The sequence below is a fragment of the Bos taurus genome, chromosome 3 (genome assembly GCF_002263795.3).
Source record: "Bos taurus isolate L1 Dominette 01449 registration number 42190680 breed Hereford chromosome 3, ARS-UCD2.0, whole genome shotgun sequence".
Lineage (NCBI taxonomy): Eukaryota > Metazoa > Chordata > Mammalia > Artiodactyla > Bovidae > Bos > Bos taurus.
In genome coordinates, this window is record NC_037330.1 from 95,460,387 (window position 1) to 95,487,219 (window position 26,833).

The 26,833-nt window shown below is 36.8% G+C and overlaps 1 protein-coding gene across 3 annotated transcripts in view; it reads left to right on the forward strand.

Moving 5' to 3' along the window:
• Positions 1–26,833, forward strand: part of FAF1 (Fas associated factor 1) — a 497,629-nt gene that overhangs the window by 108,918 nt on the left and 361,878 nt on the right. For all 3 annotated transcript variants that reach the window (NM_001046318.1, XM_059884654.1, XM_059884655.1), the window contains exon 3: positions 21,921–21,967. In NM_001046318.1, the coding sequence (NP_001039783.1) occupies positions 21,921–21,967 (47 nt within the window). The remainder of the gene's footprint in view (positions 1–21,920; positions 21,968–26,833) is intronic.

Below are 26,833 nucleotides of genomic sequence, written 5' to 3' on the forward strand. Positions count from 1 at the left end.
TGGAAAGGACCCTACAAATCTGTGATGGTTAATTTTATGTGTCAACTTGGCTGGACCGCAGTGCCTGGATATTTGATCTGGCATGCTAGATGTTCTGTGAGAATGCTTTTGGTTGAGATTTATATTTATATTGGTGAACTTAGTAAAGCAGATTGCCCTTTATAACATTGATAGGCCTCATCCAATCAGTTGAAGGCCTGGACAGAAAAAAGATTGACATCTCCTAAGCAAGGGGGAGTTACGTAGTAGATGACAGCTGCAGCACTGACTTTTTCCTAGGTATAGAGCCTGCTGACCCATCTTGTAGATTTTGGACTTGCCAGCCTCCATAACTGCATGAGCAAGTTCCTTAAAATTAATTTCTCTCTTTCTCTGTCTCTCTCCCCATCCTATTAATTCCCTTTCTCTGGAGAACTCTGAATAATACAAGATCATTTAGGCCAACCCCTTTGGTTTTACAGATTTGGAAACATAAAGACTCATAGAGAGAAAGAAATTGATCAAGATCAAACATCAAGTTATTGAGAAAGCCACAATATGAACCCATCTCTTGGTTTCCAATTCAACACTCTTATTACCTGAAATAACCATGCCCAGAGCTATAAAACCAGGTGGAAAAGCTCACCCTCTCCTACTTCAAATAAAAAATAAGCATATTGAGTACTTTCCATACATCAGGTCCTTCCTAAGTAGTTTGTATTTTTCTTTCAGTTTAATTTTCACAACAGCCCTAGGAAATAACTATTATTATAATTGTCTTTAATTTTGCATATTTGGAGGGCAAATGACTTGCCTAGTCAAGGCTATGGCTTTTCCAATGGTCATGTATGGATGTGAGAGTTGGACTGTGAAGAAGGCTGAGCATCAAAGAATTGATGCTTTTGAACTGTGGTGTTGGTGGACTGCAAGGAGATCCAATCCATCCATTCAGAAGGAGATCAGCCCTGGGTGTTCTTTGGAGGGAATGATGCTAAAGCTGAAGCTCCAGTACTTTGGCCACCTCATGCGAAGAGTTGACTCATTGGAAAAGACTCTGATGCTGGGAGGGATTGGGGCCAGGAGGAGAAGGGGATGACAGAGGATGAGATGGCTGGGTGGCATCACCGACTCGATGGATGTGAGTTTGAGTGAACTCTGGGAGTTGGTGATGGACAGGGAGGCCTGGCCTGCTGCGATTCATGGGGTTGCAAAAAGTCAGACACGACTGAGCGACTGAACTGAACTGAACTGAACTGAAGATGACATAGATAGTCAGCAACAGACCTGTTATCTGAATTTAGATCTCTGTATCTGGGATTAGGATTCGTAATTATTATGCTACATTCTCTGTATATTTCTTTTATACCCATCACTTTCTGGTAATAAGCAAGGAAGAAGTGATTTGGATTTAGTGAACTTTTGATTCTCATCAGCCTGGAGCCTTTTCCCTTCATTGGTTTGGACGATAAGTGATTCATACAGCTTACCTTTCTTTAGGTGTTAATTATTTATGATCCCTTATCTTCTGTTAATACTGATTCTTTCCTGAGTGAAAATATCTAGGCTGTTGTCTGACTGTTGCTAGCCGAGACATTTCTCCAGTGGATGCTTTTACCATGAAATTATGTTCCATGGACACATGTAAATTTTCTGCTTCATTAACCCTTATTGTCTCTCCTCCATCTTATTTCTCTTGCCTTTTCTCCCTTCCTGTAGTGCCAGTAGAAGGGATTGAGGGGAGAGGGTGGTGGTGGGGAGAAGTTTTTCATTTAGGTGAAAGAAAGTAGATCATTAAGTTGCATATTACTTTCAGTTTCATATAGTTACAAAGGGAGCTTACTCATTATTAGTTTATAGGACTGAAAAAGGAAAAAATATAACCAATTCAATGGTTTGTGCTCCTTTAGCATTTTGATTTCTGAGTGCTAATATTTAAAGTGTACAAATAAGATGGTGATCAATCAGTAAAGGATTAACATTTGGTAACTGGGATTGGAAAGACCCTAGATTTTAGTAGCACTTACCTTGTGCAAATTACTCAAGTTTACTGAACTTGAGGTAATTGTCTTGCAGATCTATTGTGTAATAGATTGAAGGCAATTTTATTTTGTCATTATTTAGTATATTTGGAGCACCCGATATACAGCTTTCCTTTTGTCTTCTAGAAAGTCAATCATCTGTAAGTGCTATGATGAATGCAAAGAAGTAATACGTTGTTCTTGCATGTGGGAGCTTAGACTCTAATTGAGGACATAGAACATATCAGTCAGTTCAGTTCAGTTGCTCAGTCGTTTCCGACTCTTTGCAACCGCATGGACTGTAGCACGCCAGGCTTCCCTGTCCATCACCGACTCCCGTAGCTTACTCAAACTCATGTCCGTTGAGTTGATGATGCCATTCCATCATCTCATCTTCTGTCATCTCCTTCTCCTTCTGCCTTCAATCTTTCCTAGCACCAGGATCTTTTCAAATGAGTCAGTTCTTCCCATCAGGTGGCCGAAGTATTGGAGTTCCAGCTTCAGCATCAGTCCTTCCATTGAATATTCAGGACTGATTTCCTTTAGGATGGACTGGTTAAGGGACTCTCAAGAATCTTCTCCAACATCACAGTTCAAAAGCATCAATTCTTCAGCGTTCAACTTTCTTCACAATCCAACTGTCACATCCATACATGACTACTGGAAAAACCATAGCTTTGACTGGACGGATCTTTATTGGCAAAGTAATGTCTCTGCTTTTTAATATGCTGTCTAGGTTGGTCATAACTTTTCTTCCAAGGAGTAAGCATCTTTTAATTTCATGGCTGCGGTCACCATCTGCAGTGATTTTGGAGCCGAAAAAAATAAAGTCTGTCACTGTTTCCATTGTTTTCCTGTTTATTTGTCATGAAGTGATGGGACTGGATGCCATGATCTTAGTTTTTGAATGTTGAAATTTACGCCAGCTTTTTCACTCTCCTCTTTCACTTTCATCAAGAGGCTCTTTAGTTCTTCTTCACTTTCTGCCATAAGGGTGGTGTCATCTGCATATCTGAGGTTGTTGATATTTCTTCCAGCGATCTTGATTCCAGCTTGTGCTTCATCCAGCACAGCCTTGATGTACTGCTTTTCCAATTTGGAACCAGTCTGTTGTTCCATGTCCAGTTCTAACTGATGCTTCCTGACCTACATATAGATTTCTCAGGAGGCAGGAGAGGTGGTCTGGTATTCCCATTTCTTGAAGAATTTTCCACAATTTGTTGTGTGCCTGACTGAACTGAACTGAACACAGTCAAAGGCTTTGGTGTAGTCAATAAAGGAGAAGTATATGTTTTTCTGAAACTCTCTTGCTTTTTCAGTGATTCAACGGATGTTGGCAATTTGATCTCTGATTCCTCTGCCTTTTCTAAATCCAGCTTGAATATCTGGAACATATAGAGCATTTAACTGGCAGAAAAAAGATTAACATTATAAGGCAAAATATATTACTGTGTGCTAAGTGAGTCCCCATTAAATAACCATATTCAAATATATTTTGGCAATAAAAATTGAAAGAATGTGAGAATGCATGAGAATGCTCAGGGTAGGAAACAGAGACTTGAATTGGGCCTCTAAATTGCCTGGAGTGGATGAGCTTAGCTTTTAAAATAAATATGGGGGGTTATTATATATGTCTGAATATGAGATAATTCTCATTTTTCAGTGACAAGATAAAAATATTTTTGTTAGCCTGAAGATAGAAACTTAAAAAAATAATTTTATTTATTTATTTTTGGCTGTGCTGGCCTTCGTTGCTGTATGGACTTTTCCCTAGTTGCTGTCAGTGGGGCTTATTCTCCAATTTTGGTGCTTGGGTTTCTTTTTATAGTGACTTCTCCTTTTGCAGAGCAAGGACTCTAGGGCATATGGGCTTCAGTAGTTGCAGTATGTGGGGGTCAGTAGTTGTGGTACATGGGCTTAGCTGCTCTGTGTCATGTGGGATCTTCCCGGACCAGGGATTGAACGCGTGTGTCCTGCATTGGCAAGTGGATTCTTTACCACTGAACCACCAAGGAAGCCCTATAAACTTTTTAAAGCTTGTAGACAAAATAGTCATTAAGTTAGCTTATTAACTTAAATATACATGTTTTAAGTCATATAATATAAAATATTACTTTAGAAATGTTGCTTTTAAAAAATACTCATGTAATGAAACAATGATATTCAAACACTTCACACACATTTTAAATGTTAGTGTCCTCCCCATTACTGAAATTAGTCTCGTATTTTTCCAGAGCACCTGATCTTAATTTGTGTTTAAGTGGTTTAAATTAGAACACTTAAAAAATCTGGATATGGTACTTTTTCTGGAAATTTTAATCTCAAGCCAGAAGAACTTATTTGCTATTCATGAGCTTTACAGTGAAACCCTTTCAAGTAATCTTTAACAGGCTTATTTATAATGATATGTAAAGTTTTAATTCTGAGCCAGTACCTTCCCCCACTCTGCCAAATAAATATGAAATTTGTTGAATTTCTTTGCCATCCTTTTTAACTGATTCCATTTGGTAACTTGTTTTCAGTGTCCAGAACTAGTATTGTCTGAAGTTGGTTTAGGCTCTATGTCTTTTCTAAATAGTTTTTTGTTCTTAAAAAATAAAATAATGTAAAGACTCAGCTATAGGGTAGTTTCCTCTTTTCTTTGGGATAGTTTTGGGGGACAGATTTAACCCTATATTCAGTGTTGTCATCTAAAATTGACCAAGTATTACAAGTCAGCTAGTGAGTTAGGCGAAGGAGGTGGTTGAAGTGGAATGGAGAGTCTAGAACAGTGCTGTTCAATACAAAAGCTACTAACGCCATGTAGGTATTTAAATTATAATTTAATTCCTTGGTCCCACTGGCCATACTTCAAATGATCAATAGCCATATGGGACTAGTAGCTACAATATTCTATAGTGCTGATACAGAATATTTCCATCATTGCAGAAAGTTCTGTTGTGTAGCACTACTCTGGAAAGGTGGTCTGTAGCCTTAAGGAATTGAGAGATTTCTAGGAATGATCATATTGGTGGTAGCAGTCAGTTCCATGCTCCCCTCCACCTCACCGTCCAACCCAGCCATCACCTCCGTTCCTCCATATAGACACAGATGAGAACTGGATTGATTTTCCAGTTCCTAAAATAGACTTAGTCACCTAAGGAACTATAGTAAATTTTAGTATTTCAAGTAAATTATAGAGATTTGTACTGTATTGATCTGATACTCAAAAGTAGCCCCTCTCCTCTGTGTTGTCAAGAAATAGACCCCAACTTGCTTTATGATTAAAAGAGCTGGACTTTTTGGAGTCAAAAAGGCCCCAGTTTGAGTGCTTAGTTTAGTTGAGTCGCTCAGTCGTGTCTGACTCTTTGCGACCCCATGAATTGCAGCACGCCAGGCCTCCCTGTCCATCACCAACTCCCGGAGTTCACCCAAACTCATATCCACTGAGTCAATGACGCCATCCAACCATCTCATCCTCTGTCGTCCCCTTCTCCTCCTACCCCAATCCCTCCCAGCATCAGAGTCTTTTCCAATAAGTCAACTCTTGACATGAGGTGGCCAAAGTACTGGAGTTTCAGCTTTAGTATCATTCCTTCCAAAGAACACCCAGGACTGATCTCCTTCAGAATGGACTGGTTGGATCTCCTTGCAGTCCAAGGGACTCTCAAGAGTCTTCTCCAACACCACAGTTCAAAAGCATCAGTTCTTCGGCACTCAGCTTTCTTGATAGTCCAACTCTCACATCCATACATGACCACTGGAAAAACCATAGCCTTGACTAGATGGACCTTTGTTGACAAAGTAATGTCTCTGCTTTTTAATATGCTGTCTAGGTTGGTCATAACTTTCCTTCCAAGGAGTAAGTGTCTTTTAATTTCATGGCTGCAGTCACCATCTGCAGTGATTTTGGAGCCCAGAAAAATAAAGTCAGCCACTGTTTCCCCATCTATTTGCCATGAAGTGATGGGACCGGATATTTCAAGCTTAAAGTTGAGCTTTAAGCCAACTTTTTCACTGTATGTGATTTTGGATGAATCTCTTAATTTTTCAGAATGTCATTTTCCTCATCTGTTAACATGCTTACTTCATAGAGTGAGGATTAAATGAGATAGGTAATGATGTGTAATTATGCCTTGCACATGACAGATGCTCCGTTTCTTCTCATTCCTCTTTAAGACCCAAAACACATATAATCAGGTTTATTCACTTGACACTCAATCAGAAATTCACTGGGAAATATTTTTGAGCTTTTACTATATGCAAAATTCTCTTCTCAGTGCTAGAGAAATAACAGTTTCATCCAAATCCATGCCATGATGGAACTACATTTTCTTAATGCGAGACAGAAATAAATGATATAAATAACATTATATAGTGTATCAGAAAATGTTAACTCTAAGGGAAAATAAAACGGGGAAGAAGGCTAAAGTATGTTGGATGGTGCTCTGCAGTTTTTGTTTTTTTTGTTTTTAAGAAAAAATAGGTGATAGTTGAATAAAGACCTGGAAGAAGGGAGTTAGCAAATGATCCATGTATCTGGGGGCAGGAATATTTCAGGCTAGGGTAATAGTGACCACGAACATTCTTGAAGTGAGAAATAAGGTCTGACATTTTCCCAGAAACATCAAGCAGACACAAGTATGGCTTGGGAAAAGAGGAGACGGACAAATTAGAGAGATGAGGAGAGTGAGGGAGGAAAAATGCATCTTAAGGATGTTGTCTTTTTATATTAGGGAACATATCAGTGGAAGGTTTTGAGTAGTGCTTTTATGTGATCAAATAACTTCACTATTAAATAAGAATACATTGAAAGTGAGGAAGTGCAAGGCCCAGAAATCAGTTTGGAAGCTATTATAATAATGCAGGAGGAGAGAGAAGATGGAGACTAGGACCAGAGTGGCAGTGAAATGTGGTAGCAGTAAAATATGAACAGAATCTGAATGTTTTTCCAGAAATCAGAATTTGCTAATAAGTAGAGAAGGAAGGAATAGTGAGAGAAAAAGGGAGTCAAGGATAGTTCTGAGGTTTTTGGCTGGACCAACTGGAAGAATGGAGTTGCCATTTATTAAGGTTGTGAAACTTTCTATATTCTTCTTAATGTTGTATTGTTATTTGTCCTCCTGGTTTCCAAAAGTTTGGGGCTGTCTTGCCTGTTTGTTAACTGTAGTATCTAGCACAATTCTTTGTACAGAGTAATTGCAATCTATTTCCTGGATTAAATTGATTTTTTTAGATGAACATCAGTCTCAAAATGGAGGTAGCTGTATTCAGGACTGCTAGTAACCAGAAAAAGTGTTTTCCTTATGTTGCTGCTTGTAATATAAAGCATATCTGGTTTGTTGTCTTTGCTCAACCAACTAAAAGTCTTCCCTTGACTACTATAGGATGTCTACCTCTATAAAACTTTCAAACTGCTAACCTTAAGACATTTCTGTCTCTTGGGTTTTAGCTTGCCAGTTGAATCTAGAAAAGGCAGATTAATGAACTTGCCCTTTCTTTTTCCACAGTCATTGGATAGAGCAGAAAATAATTATTGTGTAATAGGCAGGAGAGAGAGGTTGAGTAGCCCTTTATGTGATGCTGACTAAAGTCTAAGTACCATCCAGTTGCCTAAGGAAGAGTCAAAAATCCAGGGAAGGGAAGTGACCGTACCAGAAACCACCTTTCTCACATTTCAGTTTTAGTAAATGAGATCTTGGTGTTCCATTTGTTTTTATCTTAGCTATGTTGTTTTGCTGTTTGTTTTTTCATCTATAGATATTTGACAAGGGTGAGTGTCTCTGGTACCATTATTAATCTTAGGACGTGCCTTGTATTCCTCTGTCTTTAATTTGGTTTGCACCAGTCTTGGTTCTGCATGTTGGGCTATTGTGATAGTGATATCTTTATGGAAATATTCAGTGAGCGTTTTTTTTTTTTCTTTCTTTTTGTGTTAGACTAAAAGCAAATTGTAGAATGGTTACATTTCTTAAATTGTTTTGCTTTCCATTTTTTCCCTGATAAAAATCAAATCAGAACTTATTAAAACCAAATATTTGGCTGTTAGAATCTGTTATAGGATTGCCAGTTGTAATTCTTTTCTATTGCAATAATAAAGAGCAAGGTTAATAAAAAGAAATTTGAGTTTAGAGTTAGATAAGGATGTTAAACTTTTCACTTCTACTTTGGTCTGATCATCTTATCTGTAACTGTTAGAGTATTTTGATGAAGGTAGATCTTTATGTAAACAGTGAAGAGAGAGAGGAAGTATGTCCAGAAATAAGTTGTCTGCAATTGGTAAAGTGTTATGAGTGGAAAATTCTCTATTTTTAAATAGTGTCCTTTCTTTGCCTTCAGAATTTTATGATTAAAATCTGTTTATGATTTCAAACAAGGGTAGCTCTCAATATGATAGCAGTTACAATAAAAGCAGTTCACCTTCATTGGGTATTTTACTATGTGTCAAACACCATTTAAGCATTTTATATGTGTTAGCAAGTTTCATAAAAACCCAGTGAACAAGTACTGTTACCACTGCTGGCCCCTCCCCCCTGCACTTTATTGATGAAAGAACTGAGCCAGAGAGAAGTAGACTTTCTCAAGATTATGCAACTAGTAATGATGGCGCTGGAATATGAGGCTTTCTGGCTCAAGAGCCCTCATATTTAAAATATTTTTAAATATTGCATATTTAACAACATATGAGTGAGTTTATGAAGAATCTGTTCCTTTAGACATTTATTTCTGAAATAATAAGGGGCTCAGGGGGAAATAATAGATTCTGTTGTATTGTAGTGGTAGACTAGCAGATTTTATCTAGGCCTTTAAAAATGTATGCTATAAATTCTCTATGAAAAGTGAAAAAGTGAAAGTATTAGTTGCTCATTCACGTCTGACTCTTTGCAACCCCATGGACTATAGCCCGTCAGGCTCCTCTATCTATGCAATTCTCTAGGCAAGAATACTGGACTGAATATTCATTACCTTCTCCAAGGGATCTTCCCGACCCAGGGATTGAACCCGGGTCTCCTGCATTATAGGCAGATTCTTTACTGTCTGGCCCACCAGGGAACCCCAAAAATACTCTATAGTTGTTCCCAAATCTAGTTGTGCATCAGAATCACCTGAGGAGTTTGTGGCGGGAAGAAAGATTTTTGGGTCTTATTTCAAACCACCTGAAGTAGAATCACTGGGATCAGGACTTTATGTATCTGAATTTCTAGTCCGGCATGAGGCAGACATTTATGCACCACTGATGTATAGCGCATAACATAACAAAACTGATTAAAACAAAGACTACGTAGTAGGGATGGATAATTATGGTGGCTAACATTTGTGGAGTATTTTCTTATATTATCTCATTTAATCCTTATAACAGCCTTATGAAATAAGTTGGTATTATCTCTACTTTATGGATGGGAAACTAAATCTTACAGTAGTCAAATTAACATGACGGAAGTCACACAGGTAATAAGTACATGATAGAGCCAGGGTTTGAAAACAGACTTGTCAGACTGTGGAACACAGGAATTCCCTTAATTGATCTGGTGAAATTATAGTAGATCACAGGTCATAAAGAACTAAATGCTGAATATGAATTGTTACTGTAGTTTTTTTCTTTGCTTGGAAACAAAGATATAAAATGAATATATAAAAATTAGTGGTTGCATGCCATCTGCCTTTTATCCATTTTCTATTAATGGCAGTAAATTATCATACCTGCATTTTCTCTAAGGCCAGCATTTCAGTATTAACAATTTGGTTGATGCATGCATATATATATATATACACACACACATAGCTATATAACTGTAACTGAGGTTTGTATTGAAGCTCAGATGCGCATGTTATCTCCTCCTGCTCTGATACTTCTGTTAAATATTGTCTGTGGTTTTTTTCCTACATACTACTTTACAATGTTGGCATTCCAAAGGTTCCTTTTTGAGACATTTTCTTTGTCCACACTACGTCTCATTTTGGGTGACTTCACTCCTAGGACTTTTGCAAATACTTAACAAAAAACAACATTGAGATATGAAAGACAGTATATTATCTTAACTACTTTTAAGTATATAGTTTGATAGCATTAAATATATACACATTATTGAGAAGTAGATCTCCAGAACTTTTTCATCTTGCAAAACTGAAAACCTATACCCATTAAATTATAACCCTCTTCTCTTTCCCCAGCTCTTGGTAACTACCATTCTATGTACTTGCAGTTTCTATGAATTTGACTACTCTAGGTACCTCATATAAGTGCAATCAGATAGCATATGTTATTTTTTACTGGTTTATTTCACTTAGCATGATGTCTTAAGATTTATCCATGTGTAGTCTGTGACAATATTTCCTTCTTTTTAAAGCTGCATAATATTCTATTGTTTGTATGTAACACTTAAAAAAAAATCTCTTACCATTGATGGACATTTGGGTTGCTTCTGTCTCTTGGTTATTGTTGCTGTAAATGTCAGTATAAAAATATCTCTTTGAGACCCTGATTTCAGTTATTTTTGATATTTAACTAGAAGTGTGATTGCTAGATCATTTGGTAGCTCTGTTTTTCCCTAGATTCTTTTTAAGTGATTGACTCATGTCAATCTCAAACTCACACATTTTAGATTCTTAACGATCTGTTGGATATCTCTTTATGAATGTTCCATGTGTAGTTCAAAATCAACATGCCTAAACCTGAAAGCCTCAAACCTCCCTATCCTTACTAGCCTATTCCTTTGCTCATGTTCATTTATTTTTTTCACTTGAACATTTAGTGTATGTTATCTCATACTACGTAGGTACTAGGTACCATTGATCCTGATGATGGTGCATTAGTGAACAAAATAAAGACATTTGGAGCTTGTTATCTGATAACAAACAAGGAAATAGTAGGTTGATTAAGGAAGGCCTCTCTTAAATGATCATTGAGTAGAAACTTGACTGGAGTGAAGGAGTGAGATATGTGGCTATCTAAAGGAGTAGCATTCCAGACAAGGGGAAGAATACGTTAAGTAGTTTAATGTGGGAGGCTGCTTAGCTTGTGCAAGAGATTGTAAGGAAACCAGAACAACTTGGTAGGGTTAGTAGAAGGTGATGTCAGAGAGAGAGAGCTGGAGCCAGAATATATAGAGTCTTCTAAGGTCCGAATAAGGATTTTGACTTAGAGTCTGATGATATGCGAAGGCATAAAAGTTTTGAGTAGGAAAGGGATTTTATTTGGTTTGACATTTATAAGCATCATGCTGGCTGTTGTGTGAATAGGCAGTAAGTGTGTGGAGCAAGGATGTTCAGAGGCTGTTGGAATACTACACCAGAGGAAAGATGGTGATTTAGACCAGGGTGATAGCAGAGAACATTGGTGACAGTCTACATTTTGGACATATAATGAAGAATTCCTCATAGATTAAATGTGAAGTAAGAGAGAAAGAAAGGAATCGAGGATGATTGTATGATTTTTGACTTGAACAGTGGAATCATTAGAATTGCTTGTAATTTTTAGTGATTGAGAGAACTGGAGCAGGAGCAGTCTCCTCATTCAAGTCAGAAGCCCAGATTTCATTTTCAGCCGTTTTTTCCTTTTCAGTTCGTATCTCACAGTGCTACTAAAATGATTTTCCTAAAGGGCAGCTTTAAGTTGCAGCAGTTGCCTCCCCCTTATCTTCAGGTTAAACAAAACTTTTAATGCCTTTATCCCACATCTCATAATCTAACTCTTGCTTACTTTTCCAGCTGGCCTCTCACTGCCTCCTAATGTAAACTGTTCCTGATGCCACGCAAAATTACTTTTACCTTCCTGGGTAAATTAAGTAGATCCACTTAAAAGAAAGAAAATCTGTCCCTGAATGCTTTCATTCAACTTCCTTTTCCCTGCAAAAGCCTTGTTTTAATACTTGCTTCAAATAATCTTCCTTTCTTCCTAACATTCAGATTATTCCCACTCTTTTGCCTTTAGAATATCTTACGTATTTCTCCATTGAAGTCCATAATAAATGTAGATAAGAGTCATCAGCTTTGCAGTCATACAGTGGAGTCCTTTAGAAAAATTTAGAGAAGAATATCATAATGATTAACATATTTGGAAAATAGGAATTTGAAGGTACATTTCAGTTCGGTTCAGTTCAGTTCAGTCGCTCAGTCGTGTCCGAGTCTTTGCGACCCCATGAATCGCAGCATGCCAGGCCTCCCTGTCCATCACCAACTCCTGGAGTTCACTCAGACTCACGTCCGTCGGGTCGGTGATACCATCCAGCCATCTCATCCTCTGTCGTCCCCTTCTCCTCCTGCCCCCAATCCCTCCCAGCATCAGAGTCTTTTCCAATGAGTCAACTCTTTGCATGAGGTGGCCAAAGTACTGGAGTTTCAGCTTTAGCATCATTCCTTCCAAAGAAATCCCAGGGCTAATCTCCTTCAGAATGGACTGGTTGGATCTCCTTGCAGTCCAAGGGACTCTCAAGAGTCTTCTCCAACACCACAGTTCAAAAGCATCAATTCTTCAGCGCTCAGCTTTCTTCACAGTCCAACTCTCACATCAGTACATGACCATTGGAAAAACCATAGCCTTGACTAGATGGACCTTTGTTGGCAAAGTAATGTCTCTGCTTTTGAATATGCTGTCTAGGTTGGTCATAACTTTCCTTCCAAGGAGTAAGCGTCTTTTAATTTTATGGCTGCAGTCACCATCTGCAGTGATTTTGGAGCCCAAAAAAATAAAGTCTGACACTGTTTCCACTGTTTCCCCATCTATTTCCCATGAAGTGATGGGACCAGATGCCATGATCTTTGTTTTCTGAATGTTGAGCTTTAAGCCAACTTTTTCACTCTCCACTTTCACCTTCATCAAGAGGCTTTTTAGTTCCTCTTCAGTTTCTGCCATAAGGGTGGTATCATCTGCATAACTGAGGTTATTGATATTTGGAAGAATTTAAATATAGTGCGTGCTTAGTCACATCAGTCGTGTCAAGACTCTCTGCAACCCCATGGACCATGGCCTGCCAGGCTCCTCTGTCCATGGGATTCTCCAGGCAAGAATACTGGAGTGGGTTGCCATTTCCTTCTCCAGTGATAAAGTATGAAGTGAGTGAAGTGAAGTCGCTCAGATGTGTCCAACTATTTGCACACCCATGGACTGTAGCCTACCGGGCTCCTCTGTCCATGGGATTTTCCAGGCAAGAGTAATGGAGTAGGTTGCCATTTCCTTCTCCTTAAATATAGTAGATGGTTGGAAATAGCTGTTACAGATATGAAAAAATAAATAATTATTTATTAAAATGATTTTCCTTTCTGCTCAGAAAGAGGAGGAAATGGTATTAAGCATCTTTTGGAGACCTTATTGGCTTTCAACCATAATCTTATAGCTGTTTTTAGTGTGGACACTTAAATCTATTATTTCTTTGGTCTGTCACATTGGTAGCTGGGGAAGTTTTCATCCCAAAATAGATCACTTGATTAACATAATTCTAATGAGGTTTGTGAAATAATAGATGTTGGTATTGGTCTATCCTGGTTCCAGGCACAGAGCTTCTGAAACCCTTGTAACTTCCCAGGTGATAAGAGTAGCATTTTTGTTGTTGTTATTCTAATATTTTATCTTTGACTCTGGTTCTTAACATAAAGCTAAGCTTGGAACTTCCTGGGTCATACGAGTGTCTTTTGTTTTAATGAAACTCATGGGTTTGTGAATAGGCTTCAGAAAGTGTCTGGTCACTAGAAAGACCAAGCCGTATCCTCTAGGAAGGGGAGAGGGACTGGGGATTGAGTTAATTAATGATTAATTATACCTACATGTTGAGGTGTTCATAAAAATCTCAATAGTACAGATTGGGGGAGCTTTTGGGTGAATGCATAGGAGGGTAGCATGCCCGGAGACAGCATGGAATCTCCATGTCCTGTACCACATACCTCACGCTATGCATATCTTCCATTTGGCTGTTCTTGAGTTATATCCTTTTATAATAATCTAGTGAACTAGTAAGTAAAACCTTTCCTTGATTTCTGTGAGCCACTTAAGCAAATTAATTGAATCGAGGAGAGGATCATGGAAACCTCTGCTTTATAGACGTTTGATGAGAAGCACAGATGACAACTTGCAATTGTGATTAGCATCTGAAGTAGAAACTGTCTTGTGGGACTGAACTCTTAACTTGTGGGATCTATCTTCCGGAAGATAGTGTCAGACTTAAGTTATGTGGATACTTTCCTCGTGTTACAGAATTGCTTGATGTATAGAAAACCTACACAAATGCCGTCAGAAATGAAGAAGAGTTGTGGTAGACGCTTGAGAGTAGAGGAGACACGCAGGGGAATGAGCATGTTTTCCCCCCATACAAGGTCAGAGGTGAAAATTCCACAATTCAGAGCTATGGAATACAGAGTTATAGAATGATGATCTCTTCAGAATTTTTCATTGGCTCAACTTACAGCAGACCATGAGAGGAGAATGATTGTGTCTTATTCACAACAGTCATTTCCTTAGTATTTAGAATAGTTCCAAGTTAATAATTAAATATTTGTTGAATGGGTTAATGGTGGAGTGAAAGAATGAAATATTCAAATGTGTAAATAAGATGAATGATTGCTATGTAAGTACAACACAATGGAAAAATCATTGAGAAAAATCATTGACTCACTACTGTGAGTCAGTTAAATTTTTCTCGGAGAAAATGATTCAGATCTGGGTCTTGAGCTCTATTAATCAACAATAGGCATTCCTTCCTTTCTAAATTCCATACTGTCTCTCAGGTTGGACTGCCATTAATTGTTTCTTTAACTGGTCAACTTGGGAGGACTGTGTCTGTCATCCTTGTATTCCCTCCAGTGTCTAAAACACTGCCTTGATAATGGGGAAGAGAAAGCCTGGATTTTGTTGGAAGAATTCACTTGATGGCAATATCAGAGTTGTGAATGCTCAAATATGAGTACTTTGTGGGTCTGGCACCTATTATTAAGATATTTTGAAAATACCTGAAATATGACATACCATAGAGTAATAATTTCAAGTTTAACAAAAGCACACTATTTTAGAAAGCATTTTTTATACTTTAAGTATTTTCAAGAGATGGAAACAATGCTAATATTATGATCATAATTATTACCCTAGTTCACAGGCTTTCCAAACATTTAGAATATACAGAGTCGCCTATACTAGTCTATCTGGAGATTGTGTGCGTGTGTATGTGTGTGTGATTATATAATGAAAATGTATATGTCATTTCTGTTTTCATAAATTTTAAAATTTAACAGGTTTTCTACTTGTTTATAGATTCTTGTATTTGAAATGTATTTAGTTTCACTGATTTGTAATCAATAGTTAATTTGGAGATTGACCAGCTGAGAAGGCTGCTATAAGAATTAAGCTAATAATACTGACAGTTGTTGAAGACTGGAAAAATGGTGATCTATAACTTAATGTGTATTGAGTTTGTCATGGAACCTCATTGAATATTGGTTTATCAGTCTTTGATTGCAAAGTAGAATTAAGGAGAATAAGAAGCAGGGTTTATTGGAAGGTTGCTTACATATTTGAAAGAAAGCTTGAACAACCAAGTCTTAGGACAATTAGTGAACAGAATTGCTTTGTCAGAAGCTTATTGTGAAAAGTGCCTCTGAGCACTATTGTCAGGACACAGCTTCAACCAGTTAGTTACTCGTTCAAATCCACACTCCCAGGAGAGCCTGATTGGTCTAAATTGGGTCAGCATCGTTAACTCATTTTCAGTATCACATGGGATGAGGTGTGCGTAGTTCTCTAAAGGAGACAGATGATCTTAATTAAAAGTAAAGAGGGAGGTGATGATGGGTGGGTACAGACCACAGGTGGGGCACAATAATAGCTAATGGGATGATATATACATCTGAGATGACAATTTTCTAGTGTTCTATGAGACTGAATTAGAGTTTTAATGTTCTTTTGTTAAATCAGCTTTGAAAATGACTAATTTATATGCATATGCAAAATTTAATTGTACACAGTTATGAGTTTTGATGATGTTTACATTGTTTATGTATACATTGTGTGTGCAGTCCCCATCCCTTCAAGATTTCTGTCATTAGAAAATCTTTTCTTTTCCCCTCAGTAACTCCTAACCCTGCTTCAGGCAGTCACTGATCTGATTTGTATTACTACATTTTGCAAGTTTTGTCTGTTCTAAAACTTCATGTAAAAGGAATCCTATACTATGCAGTCTTTGTGTCTGGCATTGTTTACTTGACATGATATTTATGAGATTCATCAGTATTGTTGCAAGTATCAGAAGTTCATTTTTATTATTGAATAACAGTCCTTTGTGTGAACATGCCACAGTCTTGCTTATTCATTGGTTAAAGGACATTTTTGCTTGTATCTAGTGTTTGGTATTAGGAATGAAGTGGCTATGGATATTTGTATGCTAGTATTTATTGGACATATTTTTATTTTTCTTGGATGAATTCCTAAGTGGTATTGTATGTTAAGTGTTTGTTTAACTTTATATATGAAACTGTCAAACTGTTTCCAAAGTAGTTGTGCCATCAGCAGTGTGTTAGTTCTTATGCTTCAAATCCTCACCACCATTTGGTGGTGTTAGTCTTTTTAATTTCACCCATTTTAGTGTGTTTGAAGCAGATTTCTTAGTTGTTCTTTTTCAAAAATTAAGTTTATTGATGGTAAAATGGACTCATTTTAAATGTACAATTCGATGAGTTTTGTATGAATCTATATTACTACCACCACTAGAGTCATTATCCCTTAATTGCTCTATTGTTAATGCTGTGTCATTCCCCATCCACCCTAAGCAACCCATGATCTGCCTTCTTTTACTAGAGATTAAGTTAGTTTTTCCTAGAATTTCATATACACGAAATCATGTAGTATTTTCTCGTGTGTGTCTGATTTCATTTAGCATCATGTGTTTGAGATGTACCCATATAGTTGAAAGTATCTGTAGGATGTTCTTTTTTTTTTTTTTTTTTAATTGCTGGGTAGTATTCCATTGTATCCAGACAATGTGTTATACCCCAAACAACATTTGCCTGAATGATGGGCATTTGGGCTACTTCCAGTTATTGGGAATTGTGGTTAAAGCTGCTATGAATATTATAGTATGCAAGTTTTTGTTTGGGGAATATGTTTTTATTTCTTTTAGGTAAATACTTAAGAGTAATATTGCTAGCTTATATGTTTATTACCTTTATATACAAAGCAATTTTGAAAGTGATTATACACTATATGAGACTTCCTATTGTTCAACATTTTTGTCCAAACTTGTATCATCTGATTTAATTTTAGCCATTTTAATAGGTTTGTGGTGGTCATTTACCATGGTTTTAATTTGCCTTTCTCTGATGACTGTTTAATTTGAACAGCTTTTTATATGCTTATTGGCTGTACATACATCTTTTTTTGAGACTTTTCTGTTCAGATCTTATTATTTGTCATTTTTGAGTCGTAAGAATTTTTTTAATATCCTGAAGGTAAATCCCTTCTCAGACATATATATGTAGCAAATACTTTTCCCAGTCTGTGGTTTACCTTTTCATTTTCTTAATGGTGTCTTTCAAAGAGCAAACATTTAAAACTTTTATATTCATCATTTTTTTCTTTCATCTTTTGCCTATCATTTTCTACTGTTTTCTTGGTATCCTCATTTGTAAAATGAGGGAGTAATATGAAAGTTGACTGATTTAGTTTGAGCCTACCAATGCAGGAGATACAAGAAATGAGAGTTCTATCCCTGGCTCAGGAGGATCCTCTGGAGTAGGACATGGCAACCCATTCTAGTATTCTTGCTTGGAAAATTCCAAGCAAGAGGAGCCTGGTAGGTAACAGTCCATGGAGTAGGAAATGGTAACCTACTCTAGTATACTTGCCTGGAAAATTCTGTGGACAGATGAGCCTGGTAGGCTATAGTCCATGGGGTTGTAAAGAGTTAGACATGACTGAGCACGCTCGCGCGCGCGCGCGCACACGCACACACACACACACACACACACACACACAAGTAAAGCACCTAGAGAATGCATAACACCTAGTAAGTACTGTTAATATATAATGTTAGCTACCTTTATTATTACTGCATCTCTTTTACTCAGAAGTTGACACTGAAATTTTTGGATAATATCATCTCCCTCCCTTCTGAAGAAATCTTATTAGCATTTTCTTAAATATAAAGAAACCCAAAGCCAAGATTTACTATATGTGTAGGGGATGATTTGTATTAGATCCTGTAAATTTATTTATTTATTTATTGGATGCCATAGTTTTATAATCCACCAGTTTACCAATGGCTTCTTTTTCTTTCATATCTTACAATGTAAGACTGTCTACAGGAATTTTTGCCATTTCCCATCCCCAAAAAGGTCTAAATAGCCCACCATGAGTGTCATCATTTTCTCCATCTGTTAAGGCTGAAGATAAGAATATTTCTTGCTGCTGCTGCTGCTGCTAAGTTGCTTCAGTCGAATCCGACTCTGCGACCCCATAGATGGCAGCCCACTAGGCTCCCCTGTCCCTGGGATTCTCCAGGCAAGAACACTGGAGTGGGTAGCCATTTCCTTCTCCAGTGCATGAAAGTGAAAAGTGAAAGTGAAGTCGCTCAGTCGTGTCCAATTCTTCGAGACCCCATGGACTGCAGCCTACCAGGCTCCTCTGTCCATGGAATTTTCCAGGCAAAAGTACAGGAGTGGGGTGCCATTGCTTTCTTACAGCCACCTGTGACCTTGACTTCCATTATACTTAAAACATAACCTCACCTATCTTCCAGTGGACTCTGAGAAATGACGTTTCAAATGTTGTCAAGTTTTGCTAAAGAGAACTTAGAAGCTGGATTCTAATTGTGGTAAATTAGTGGATTAAAAATGTCATTGACATAATGGCATAAAAGCAATGATAGTTATACCAAAATGGATTTTCAAACTACTATAACCTAGATCAAGGCAAGGTGCTGTTTTTGAAATAGATTTCAGTCTGATGAAGATCACTAAGGAAGCCCAGTCTCTAATGTAGGTTTTTCTAAATCTAGTCTCTTTCCTAAAGGTATCCTCTCTATCTGTGCTCTCCTGAGCCCTAGATAGATCCCAGGTATCCCCATAGTCTAGCATAGTGCCTGGCAATGAATAGGCGTTTGTTAAGTTTGTTGAACTGAACTTTTAATTTTACTCTTTATTTCTTTATTCTTTACTGTTTCCTTTTCTAATGAATTCTCTTTGAACTCAATAAATCACTATTCTTTTTTTTTTTTTTTTTAACACAGACAAAAATTTATTGTAGCCATTCTTCTTGCAGGTCCTATATTTTTACTTTTTGTGTCGTTTCAAGATCAGTTATACTTTCTTATTTCCTATATATTTCTTAGTCTTTTATAATACAGTTTTTACCAAAACTGTTTTCAAATATGTCTAACAGTCTCTTATTAGGCCTCATTACTCCTTGGAAGGAAAGTTATGACCAACCTAGATAGCATATTCAAAAGCAGAGACATTACTTTGCCAACAAGGGTCTGTCTAGTCAAGGCTATGGTTTTTCCAGTGGTCATGTATGGATGTGAAAGTTGGACTGTGAAGAAAGCTGAGCAGCGAAGAATTGATGCTTTTGAACTGTGGTGTTGGAGAAGACTCTTGAGAGTCCATTGGACTGCAAGGAGATCCAACCAGTCCATTCTAAAGGAGATCAGTCCTGGGTGTTCTTTGGAAGGACTGATGCTAAAGCTGAAACTCCAGTACTTTGGCCACCTCATGCAAAGAGTTGACCCATTGGAAAAGACACTGATGCTGGGCTCTGATGCTGGGAGGGATTGGGGGCAGGAGGAGAAGGGGACGACAGAGGATGAGATGGCTGGATGGTATCACCGACTCGATGGACATGAGTTTGAGTGAACTCCAGGAGTTGGTGATGGGACAGGGAGGCCTGGTGTGCTGCAGTTCATGGGGTCGCAAAGAGTTGGACATGACTGAGTGACTGAACTGAACTGGACTGATACTGGACTGATTTCATATTTTTTTATTTTGTCTAATCCCTCTTTATTTTATCTTTGTTGTCCTCTATATGACATATACCTACTCTTTCCCCTCTTTTCTAACCCTTCCATTTTTATTGTTTTGTTTTTGGTTTTATCTTTCTCTTCTCTTTTTCCTACATGTATGAATTCCCCAAGATTCTGTTTGTCTCACTTCTCTTCACCAAAGAAGAAAGAGAGGGAGGGAATTAAAATATTTCCAAAGCTGCTTTTTATCTGCCTTTAAATAGATGTTTTACTTAATCTAGCTCTGATTTTTAATTAAAAAAAAGTAATTTTAAAATTACTTTTTGTCTCCTTTTGGATATTACCAGAACTTCTCATGGTAAGATTAATTGTTGAATGGATTTTTTTCCATGCTAGAAGCCAGGATGATTAAGTTTCAGTCAGACAGGCAATAGGAAAAAGGGCATTCCAAGCAGATATAGTATCTTAAAAGGCGTTTAAGAAACAAAAAGGCAAGTCCACTTTGACTGAAGATATAGTATTTACTCATATAGATGAGGAAACTGTGGCTCAAGGAAGTTCAGTGAATGGAGAATATATACTAAGGTCATCAAAGCAATAAGTGGGGGAATCTAGATTCAAACTTTGGACTTTATAAATCCTTAGTGTTCTTTCCATTATACCTTGGCATTCTCTAGTGAAAATTTGAACAAAATCTTTCCAGACTCTGGTATTTTGTTTCTTTTCCAACATCACAGAACATTCCCTTGCCACTTTCTGTTTTTTAACAAAGAAGATATTTGTATATGGAACCATTGCTGTCAACAGAAAAGGGATAATTGACCTGGCACCAGGAAGAGATGCTTCTATTGAATTTGTGGCTTTCAAAACTGATTTTAGGGTTTGCTTGACTCAAAGGATTTATGAGCCTCCAGAGTTGTCAGGGTTCTATGGTATCCACTATCTATATTAATCTGTGGATTTCTTTGACTTTTGCCTGTGGAGCATTAAAACTTTGAAAATTCATAGCAAGTGTCTTATACTCTACATTGTTCCTATTCAACCGTATAATTTTGTAAACTTGACCTACCTCTGGCAAGTATTTAAACTAATGTTTCACAAAATATACAAACTCCTTTTTGCAATTGATCTCCACACAGCTGATTAAACATCAGAGTGTTTATCTGCATTTTGATGTGGACGTGTGGGAAAGGGGAGGGAAGAAGTCGTTATGATGCAAAAGCAGAGTTGGAAGAATCATTTTTTTTTTTTCCTTCAGAGAATCTTCTCTATTACCCTGTAATGATCTGCCCACAATCTAGGATGTAACAACCTGTTTGCTTAGTAGTATTTAAAAATGTCCATATCATGTCACATTTGTGCTCTTAAGTAACTGGTGACTTGTTAGCTTAGAGACCAATTTCAGAAATGTTTTATGTAAGGAGACTTCCCTGGTGATGCTCCTGCTCCTTTTGTAACCTGATATAATTGTGGTGTGTTTATCAGACACCTTATGCCCCTACATTTTTTCCTTCTGATTGTTCTTTTCGTTAGGAATAATGACTGTAACATAACACAATGAATTTAATTCCTGAGCTAATTTAAAAATTCTTATTGGCATTTTTCATTTGTGATTCTATATCTTTCTCCTCTCAATCTGAGGAAGGAAATAATATTAAGAGATAACTTTTAAGGTACTTAAATTTTACTTGGTCTAACATCCTTAAACATCCTTCATCTTGTGGGTGTTTTGCTTGAATGAGGACTGTGGAATTCAGCTTTTATGACTCAAGATTTGAAAGTATTATATGCCAAATGCATTTTTAAAAATCCTCTAAAATACAGTTTTATTATGGAGATGTATAAAAAATATTTAATAGAAAAATTTTTTTATCACTGAGGAAACACCTAGTATTTTGTTTAAATTTTCGAAGTATACTTATTTTCTTTTATAGTGTTTTCCATCCCACTACACTCCACCCCTGAGCATTTTTCTGTTTCCTTAAATGTCTTCTCTGTTTTTTGTTTACAGGCAGCTATTAATGGTGTAATACCCCAGGAAAATGGCATTCTGCAAAGGTATGTTATAAGATGATGAGAATTTAAAGCAAAAAAGAGATAGTGGTTAATTTTTTTTTTCACTTTTTCATAGAGCATTTGATCTTTGGTGTATAAAGTTATTGATACAGTTGTTCTTCTTTCCAGACATTTGATTAGTTACATTAATTTCTAAAAGTCTCTAGTGTTTAACTGTGTAATGTTATTTCAGACTGAGTGATACCATTTTTAAAGATGATTTTATTTTATTTTTAGGAAAACTTTTCAAGATCATCTTCTAATTCATAAGATGGAAGGAATTGAATCTTTCAAGCTATTAGTAGTGAGAAAATCAGACATGGCTCAGTAACTCCAGAGCATGGTTATCATTTAACTATACAGGCTTTATCTCCAACCTTACTAATTCTTTTTTTTTTCCTTCTCTTTGGTTTCTAAATTAAATTTTTGTTAATTTGCAACAATTTGAGCAAGTCCTTAATGAAACTTCCCAGAGCTTTGAACTATTTTGCCTGAAGTATCCACTGTAAAACATGTGGAATAGTCTTTGTGGTTTTGTGTCATTGCCAAAAGGTAAAATTGGAAGATGATGCCAAGAGAGCTATAGTAGTTACAAAATAATTCCTTAAATTAAAAATAAATTCATAACTTTCTTTTCTTAAAATGGGAGACTGCTTATGGATTAAGAGAGCACATTATAAAGTCATAGGAGGCAAACCATTCTCCCTTCCAAGTATAGTTTAATTACTTGATTCCCTCTACCCCTCCTCTCTCCTTGCAGTTCAAACTTTGGCTTGAATTTTGGTGGCTGGGATTTCTAAGTCACTGAAGCATGATCTGCTAAGTGCAGATGAGGCAAACAGAAACAGCAGACTAGGAATGAGGTTGTTTTGGAGAGGAAGGAAAGTGCTGTTGCAAAAACATCAAAAAATTCACCATGAACTGCAAAATGTGCTGTACTTTATAGGAAACTGAATATATTTAGAAAGGAAGAAAAATTCTGTTTGATACCTGTACCACCCTTTGTGATTAATAGTTTTTAGGTCAAAGCAGTGATAAACAGACCTATTCCCCACTCTCTCTTTTTTTTGGAAGACTATCAGAATTTCATCCAGAGTAAATGTGGCTGATTTCCACAGTCTGTACCAAATTTTTGTTTGTTGGTTTGTTCAGTTTTTTTTTTTTTTAAGTTCACAAGCATTCAGTTCTATTGAAACCCTTGTCTAGAAAGCAAACCAGATGATTATAAGAGCTTCCTTCAAGATTATTTTTTCCCCTTGGTTTAGAAAGTTTTAGACTGCTAAATATGGCTCCAGTTTTATTCTTGAGTAAATGTTATGTCACATTTTGTGCCAAAATTTTTGCTTGCTAAACCCTTGTGGATTCAGCTGCTAGATTCTGAGTACATATTGGATATATCTTATAATTAATAGTATTTGCTAGAGGTGAACTATAGAAATTCCCTCATCCCTGGAAACATCCCAACTTCCTGTCACAGAAGATACTTTTTGCTTTAATATATTTTATAGCTAGAAATTCAGTACTGAATTGATTTCTAATAAAGTTACTGTAATATTTGGGGTTTAATGTTCATCAGAGCGGGTTTTCTTTTGTTTGCTTGTTAAAGGAATGAATCATAGGTCCATAGAAGAAAGTAATAGTTTTCAACTATTTTCCTTCCTAACTTTGTTCTTTAGTTTTCAAATCACTGTGGATTTGACAGAACTGAAAATTCTTCTTGTAGTCTGCTGACCAGAGGAAATGAAAGAGGGCTCTTTGTACTTTCTCATGGATTTAACACTGAAAGTATAAGATACAGTGCTAGGAATGGTATATGTAGGCAGTTTAAAAGAATCTTTGTTTTGTGTGTTTGAATTTTATAATAAGTTGACGATAGTCTGTGAAAACAACTACCTCAATTTGTCAGTTTATACCTCAACAGAGAGAAGAGTTACCAAGAAGAGAGTTGTTGTTGTTTGATATGTAAATTATTTGGTGGAAAAGAACCTAATCTCTGTACTTTATAGTTTTTCTTGAAATCAGATGTTCACATTTGTTCAAAAGTGGAATTTTTTTTTTTATGTACCCGTAAGTTCAAGGCAAAGAAACTTTTTTTTTTTAATGCTTAAGGTATTTTGCTATGTAATTGATATGATTTTCTTTATTAATGCCCATTAAAACCCTTAAGAAGTAAATGCTCATATTTCGTAGATGAGGAAACTCAAGATTAGAGAATTTATAGGTTCATTGAAGGCCACAAGTGTAGTAGGTGGTGAGGTCTGGATTTTCTCATTTTAAAAACCATGCTCTTTATTTTATACCAATCTGGCCTCTTGAAGGTCAGTAATCTAGTCATGTCATAACTTTTAAGATTTTTTTCCTTGGGGTAAAGAAGTTAGAATTTAATGCATGTATATAGCATCTTTCTTCTAGAGCTTTGTTTTTACAGTCATTATTTCAGTTATAAGCAAGTAAACGCAGGTATTTTTATCTCTCATTTTAAAGGAGAGAGAATAAGCCATGAGTGATTTGACTCAGATAATACAGCATGATGTTGATGGAGTCAGGAATATAAGCAAGTCTTCTGCCTCATCCTCCAAGGCTTATTTAACTACATAATACATTGCTAATACAGCATATGCTTGCTTATAACTAAAATCATAACTGTAAAAGCAAAGCTGTAGAAGAAAGATGCTATATACATGCATTAAATTTTGCCTTCTTATCCCAAGGGAAAAAAATCTTAAAAGTTATGACTAGATTAATAACTTCAAGAGGACAGAGTGGTATAAAAGAAAAAGCATGATTTTAAAATGAAAAAATCCAGACCTCACCACCTATTACATTTGTGGCATTTGGTGAATCTAGAAATTCTCTAATCTTGAGTTTCCTCATCTATATGAGTATTTCTTTCTTAAGTGTTTTAATGGGATTTAATAAAACAATATCAATTACCTAACACAATACCTTAAGCATTAAAAAAAAAAGTTTCTTAAGTGTCCTTAACTTACGGGTACATTATAAAAAAGAAAATTTCTACTTTTGAAATCATGTAAAGAGGTAGCAAGAATACACAGAAGAACTATACAAAAAAGATCTCAGTGACCCAGATAACCATGATGGTGTGATCACTCACCTAGAGCCAGACATCCTGGAGTGCAAAGTCAAGTGGGCCTTAGTTAGCATCACTGCGAACAAAACTAGTGGAGGTGATGGAATTCCAGATGAGCTATTTCATATTCTAAAAGATGATGCTGTATAAATGCTGCACTCAATATGCCAGCAAATTTGGAAAATTCAGCAGTGCCCACAGGGTTGGAAAAGGTCTGTTTTCATTCCAATCCCAAAGAAAGGTAATGCCAAAGAGTGTTCAAAGTACCGCACAATTGTACACATCTCACACGCTGGCAAAGTAATACTCAAAATTCTTCAAGAGAGGCTTTAACAATATGTGAACCAAGAACTTCCAGGTGTTCTAGCTGGATTTAGAAAAGGCAGCAGAACCAGAGATCAAATTGCCAACATCTGATGGATCATAGAAAAAAACAAGAGAATTTCAGAAAAACACATACTTCTGCTTCATTGACTATGCCAAAGCCTTAGACTGTGTGGATCACAATAAACTGTGGAAAATTTTTCAAGAGATGGGAATACCAGACCACCCTACCTGCCTCCTGAGAAATCTGTATGTTGGTCCAAGCAACAGTTAGAACCAGACATGGAACAACGGACTGGTTCCAAATTGGGAAAGGAGTACATCAAGGCTGTATATTGTCACCCTGCTTATATGCAGAGTACATCATGTGAAATGCCGGGCTGGATGAAGCACAAGCTGGAATCAAGATTGCTGGAAGAAATATCAATCACCTCAGATATGCAGATGACACCACCCTTATGGCAGAAAGTGAAGAAGAACTAAAGAGCCTCTTGATGAAAGTGAAAGAGAGTGAAAAAGCTGGCTTAAAATTCAACATTCAGAAAACTGAGATCATGGCATCCAGTCCCATCACTTCATGGCAAACAGATGGGGAAACAATGGAAACAGTGACAGAGTTTATTTTCTTTGGCTTCAAAATCACTGCAGATGGTGACTGCAGCCATGAAATTAAAAAACGCTTGCTCCTTGGAAGAAAAGCTATGACCAACCTAGACAGCATTTTAAAAAGCAGAGACATGACTTTGCCAACAAAGGGCCATCTAGTCAAAGCTGTGGTTTTTCCAGTAGTTGTGTATGGATGTGAGAGTTGGACCATAAAGAAAGCTGAGTGCCAAAGATGGATGCTTTTGAACTGTGATGTTGGAGACAACTCTTGAGATTCCCTTGGACTGCAAGGAGATCAAACCAGTCAATCCTAAAGGAAATCAGTCCCGAATATTCATTGGAAGGATGATGCTGAAGCTGAAACTCCAATCTTTTGGCCAACTGATGAAAAGAACCGACTCATTGGAAAAGACCCTGATTCTCGGAAAGATTGAAGGCAGGAGAAGGAGATGGTAGAGGATGAGATGGTTGCATGGCATCACTGACTCAATGAACATGAGTTTGAGCAGGCTCTGGGAGTTGGTGAAGGACAGGGAAGCCTGGCGTGCTGCAGTCCATGGGGTCAGAAAGAGCTGGACTCGACTAGCGGCTGAACTGAACTGAATAAAGTTTGTAACTAATGCAATCAGAATCTATGATGTTTATTCATAAACATCAAATATATACATGTATATTTAACCCTTCTTGGTAAAATATTTTATTTATTCAGGATATTGTTCAGCACCTTTAAAAAATTATTTTTGGAGATAGTTATTGTTAGAAAGATGCACTAATGAATTACTTGTGTTTTTGGCCAGTATATGTTATGTTTTCTAAAAATTTTTTGAATTAATACTGTGTAATTTTGC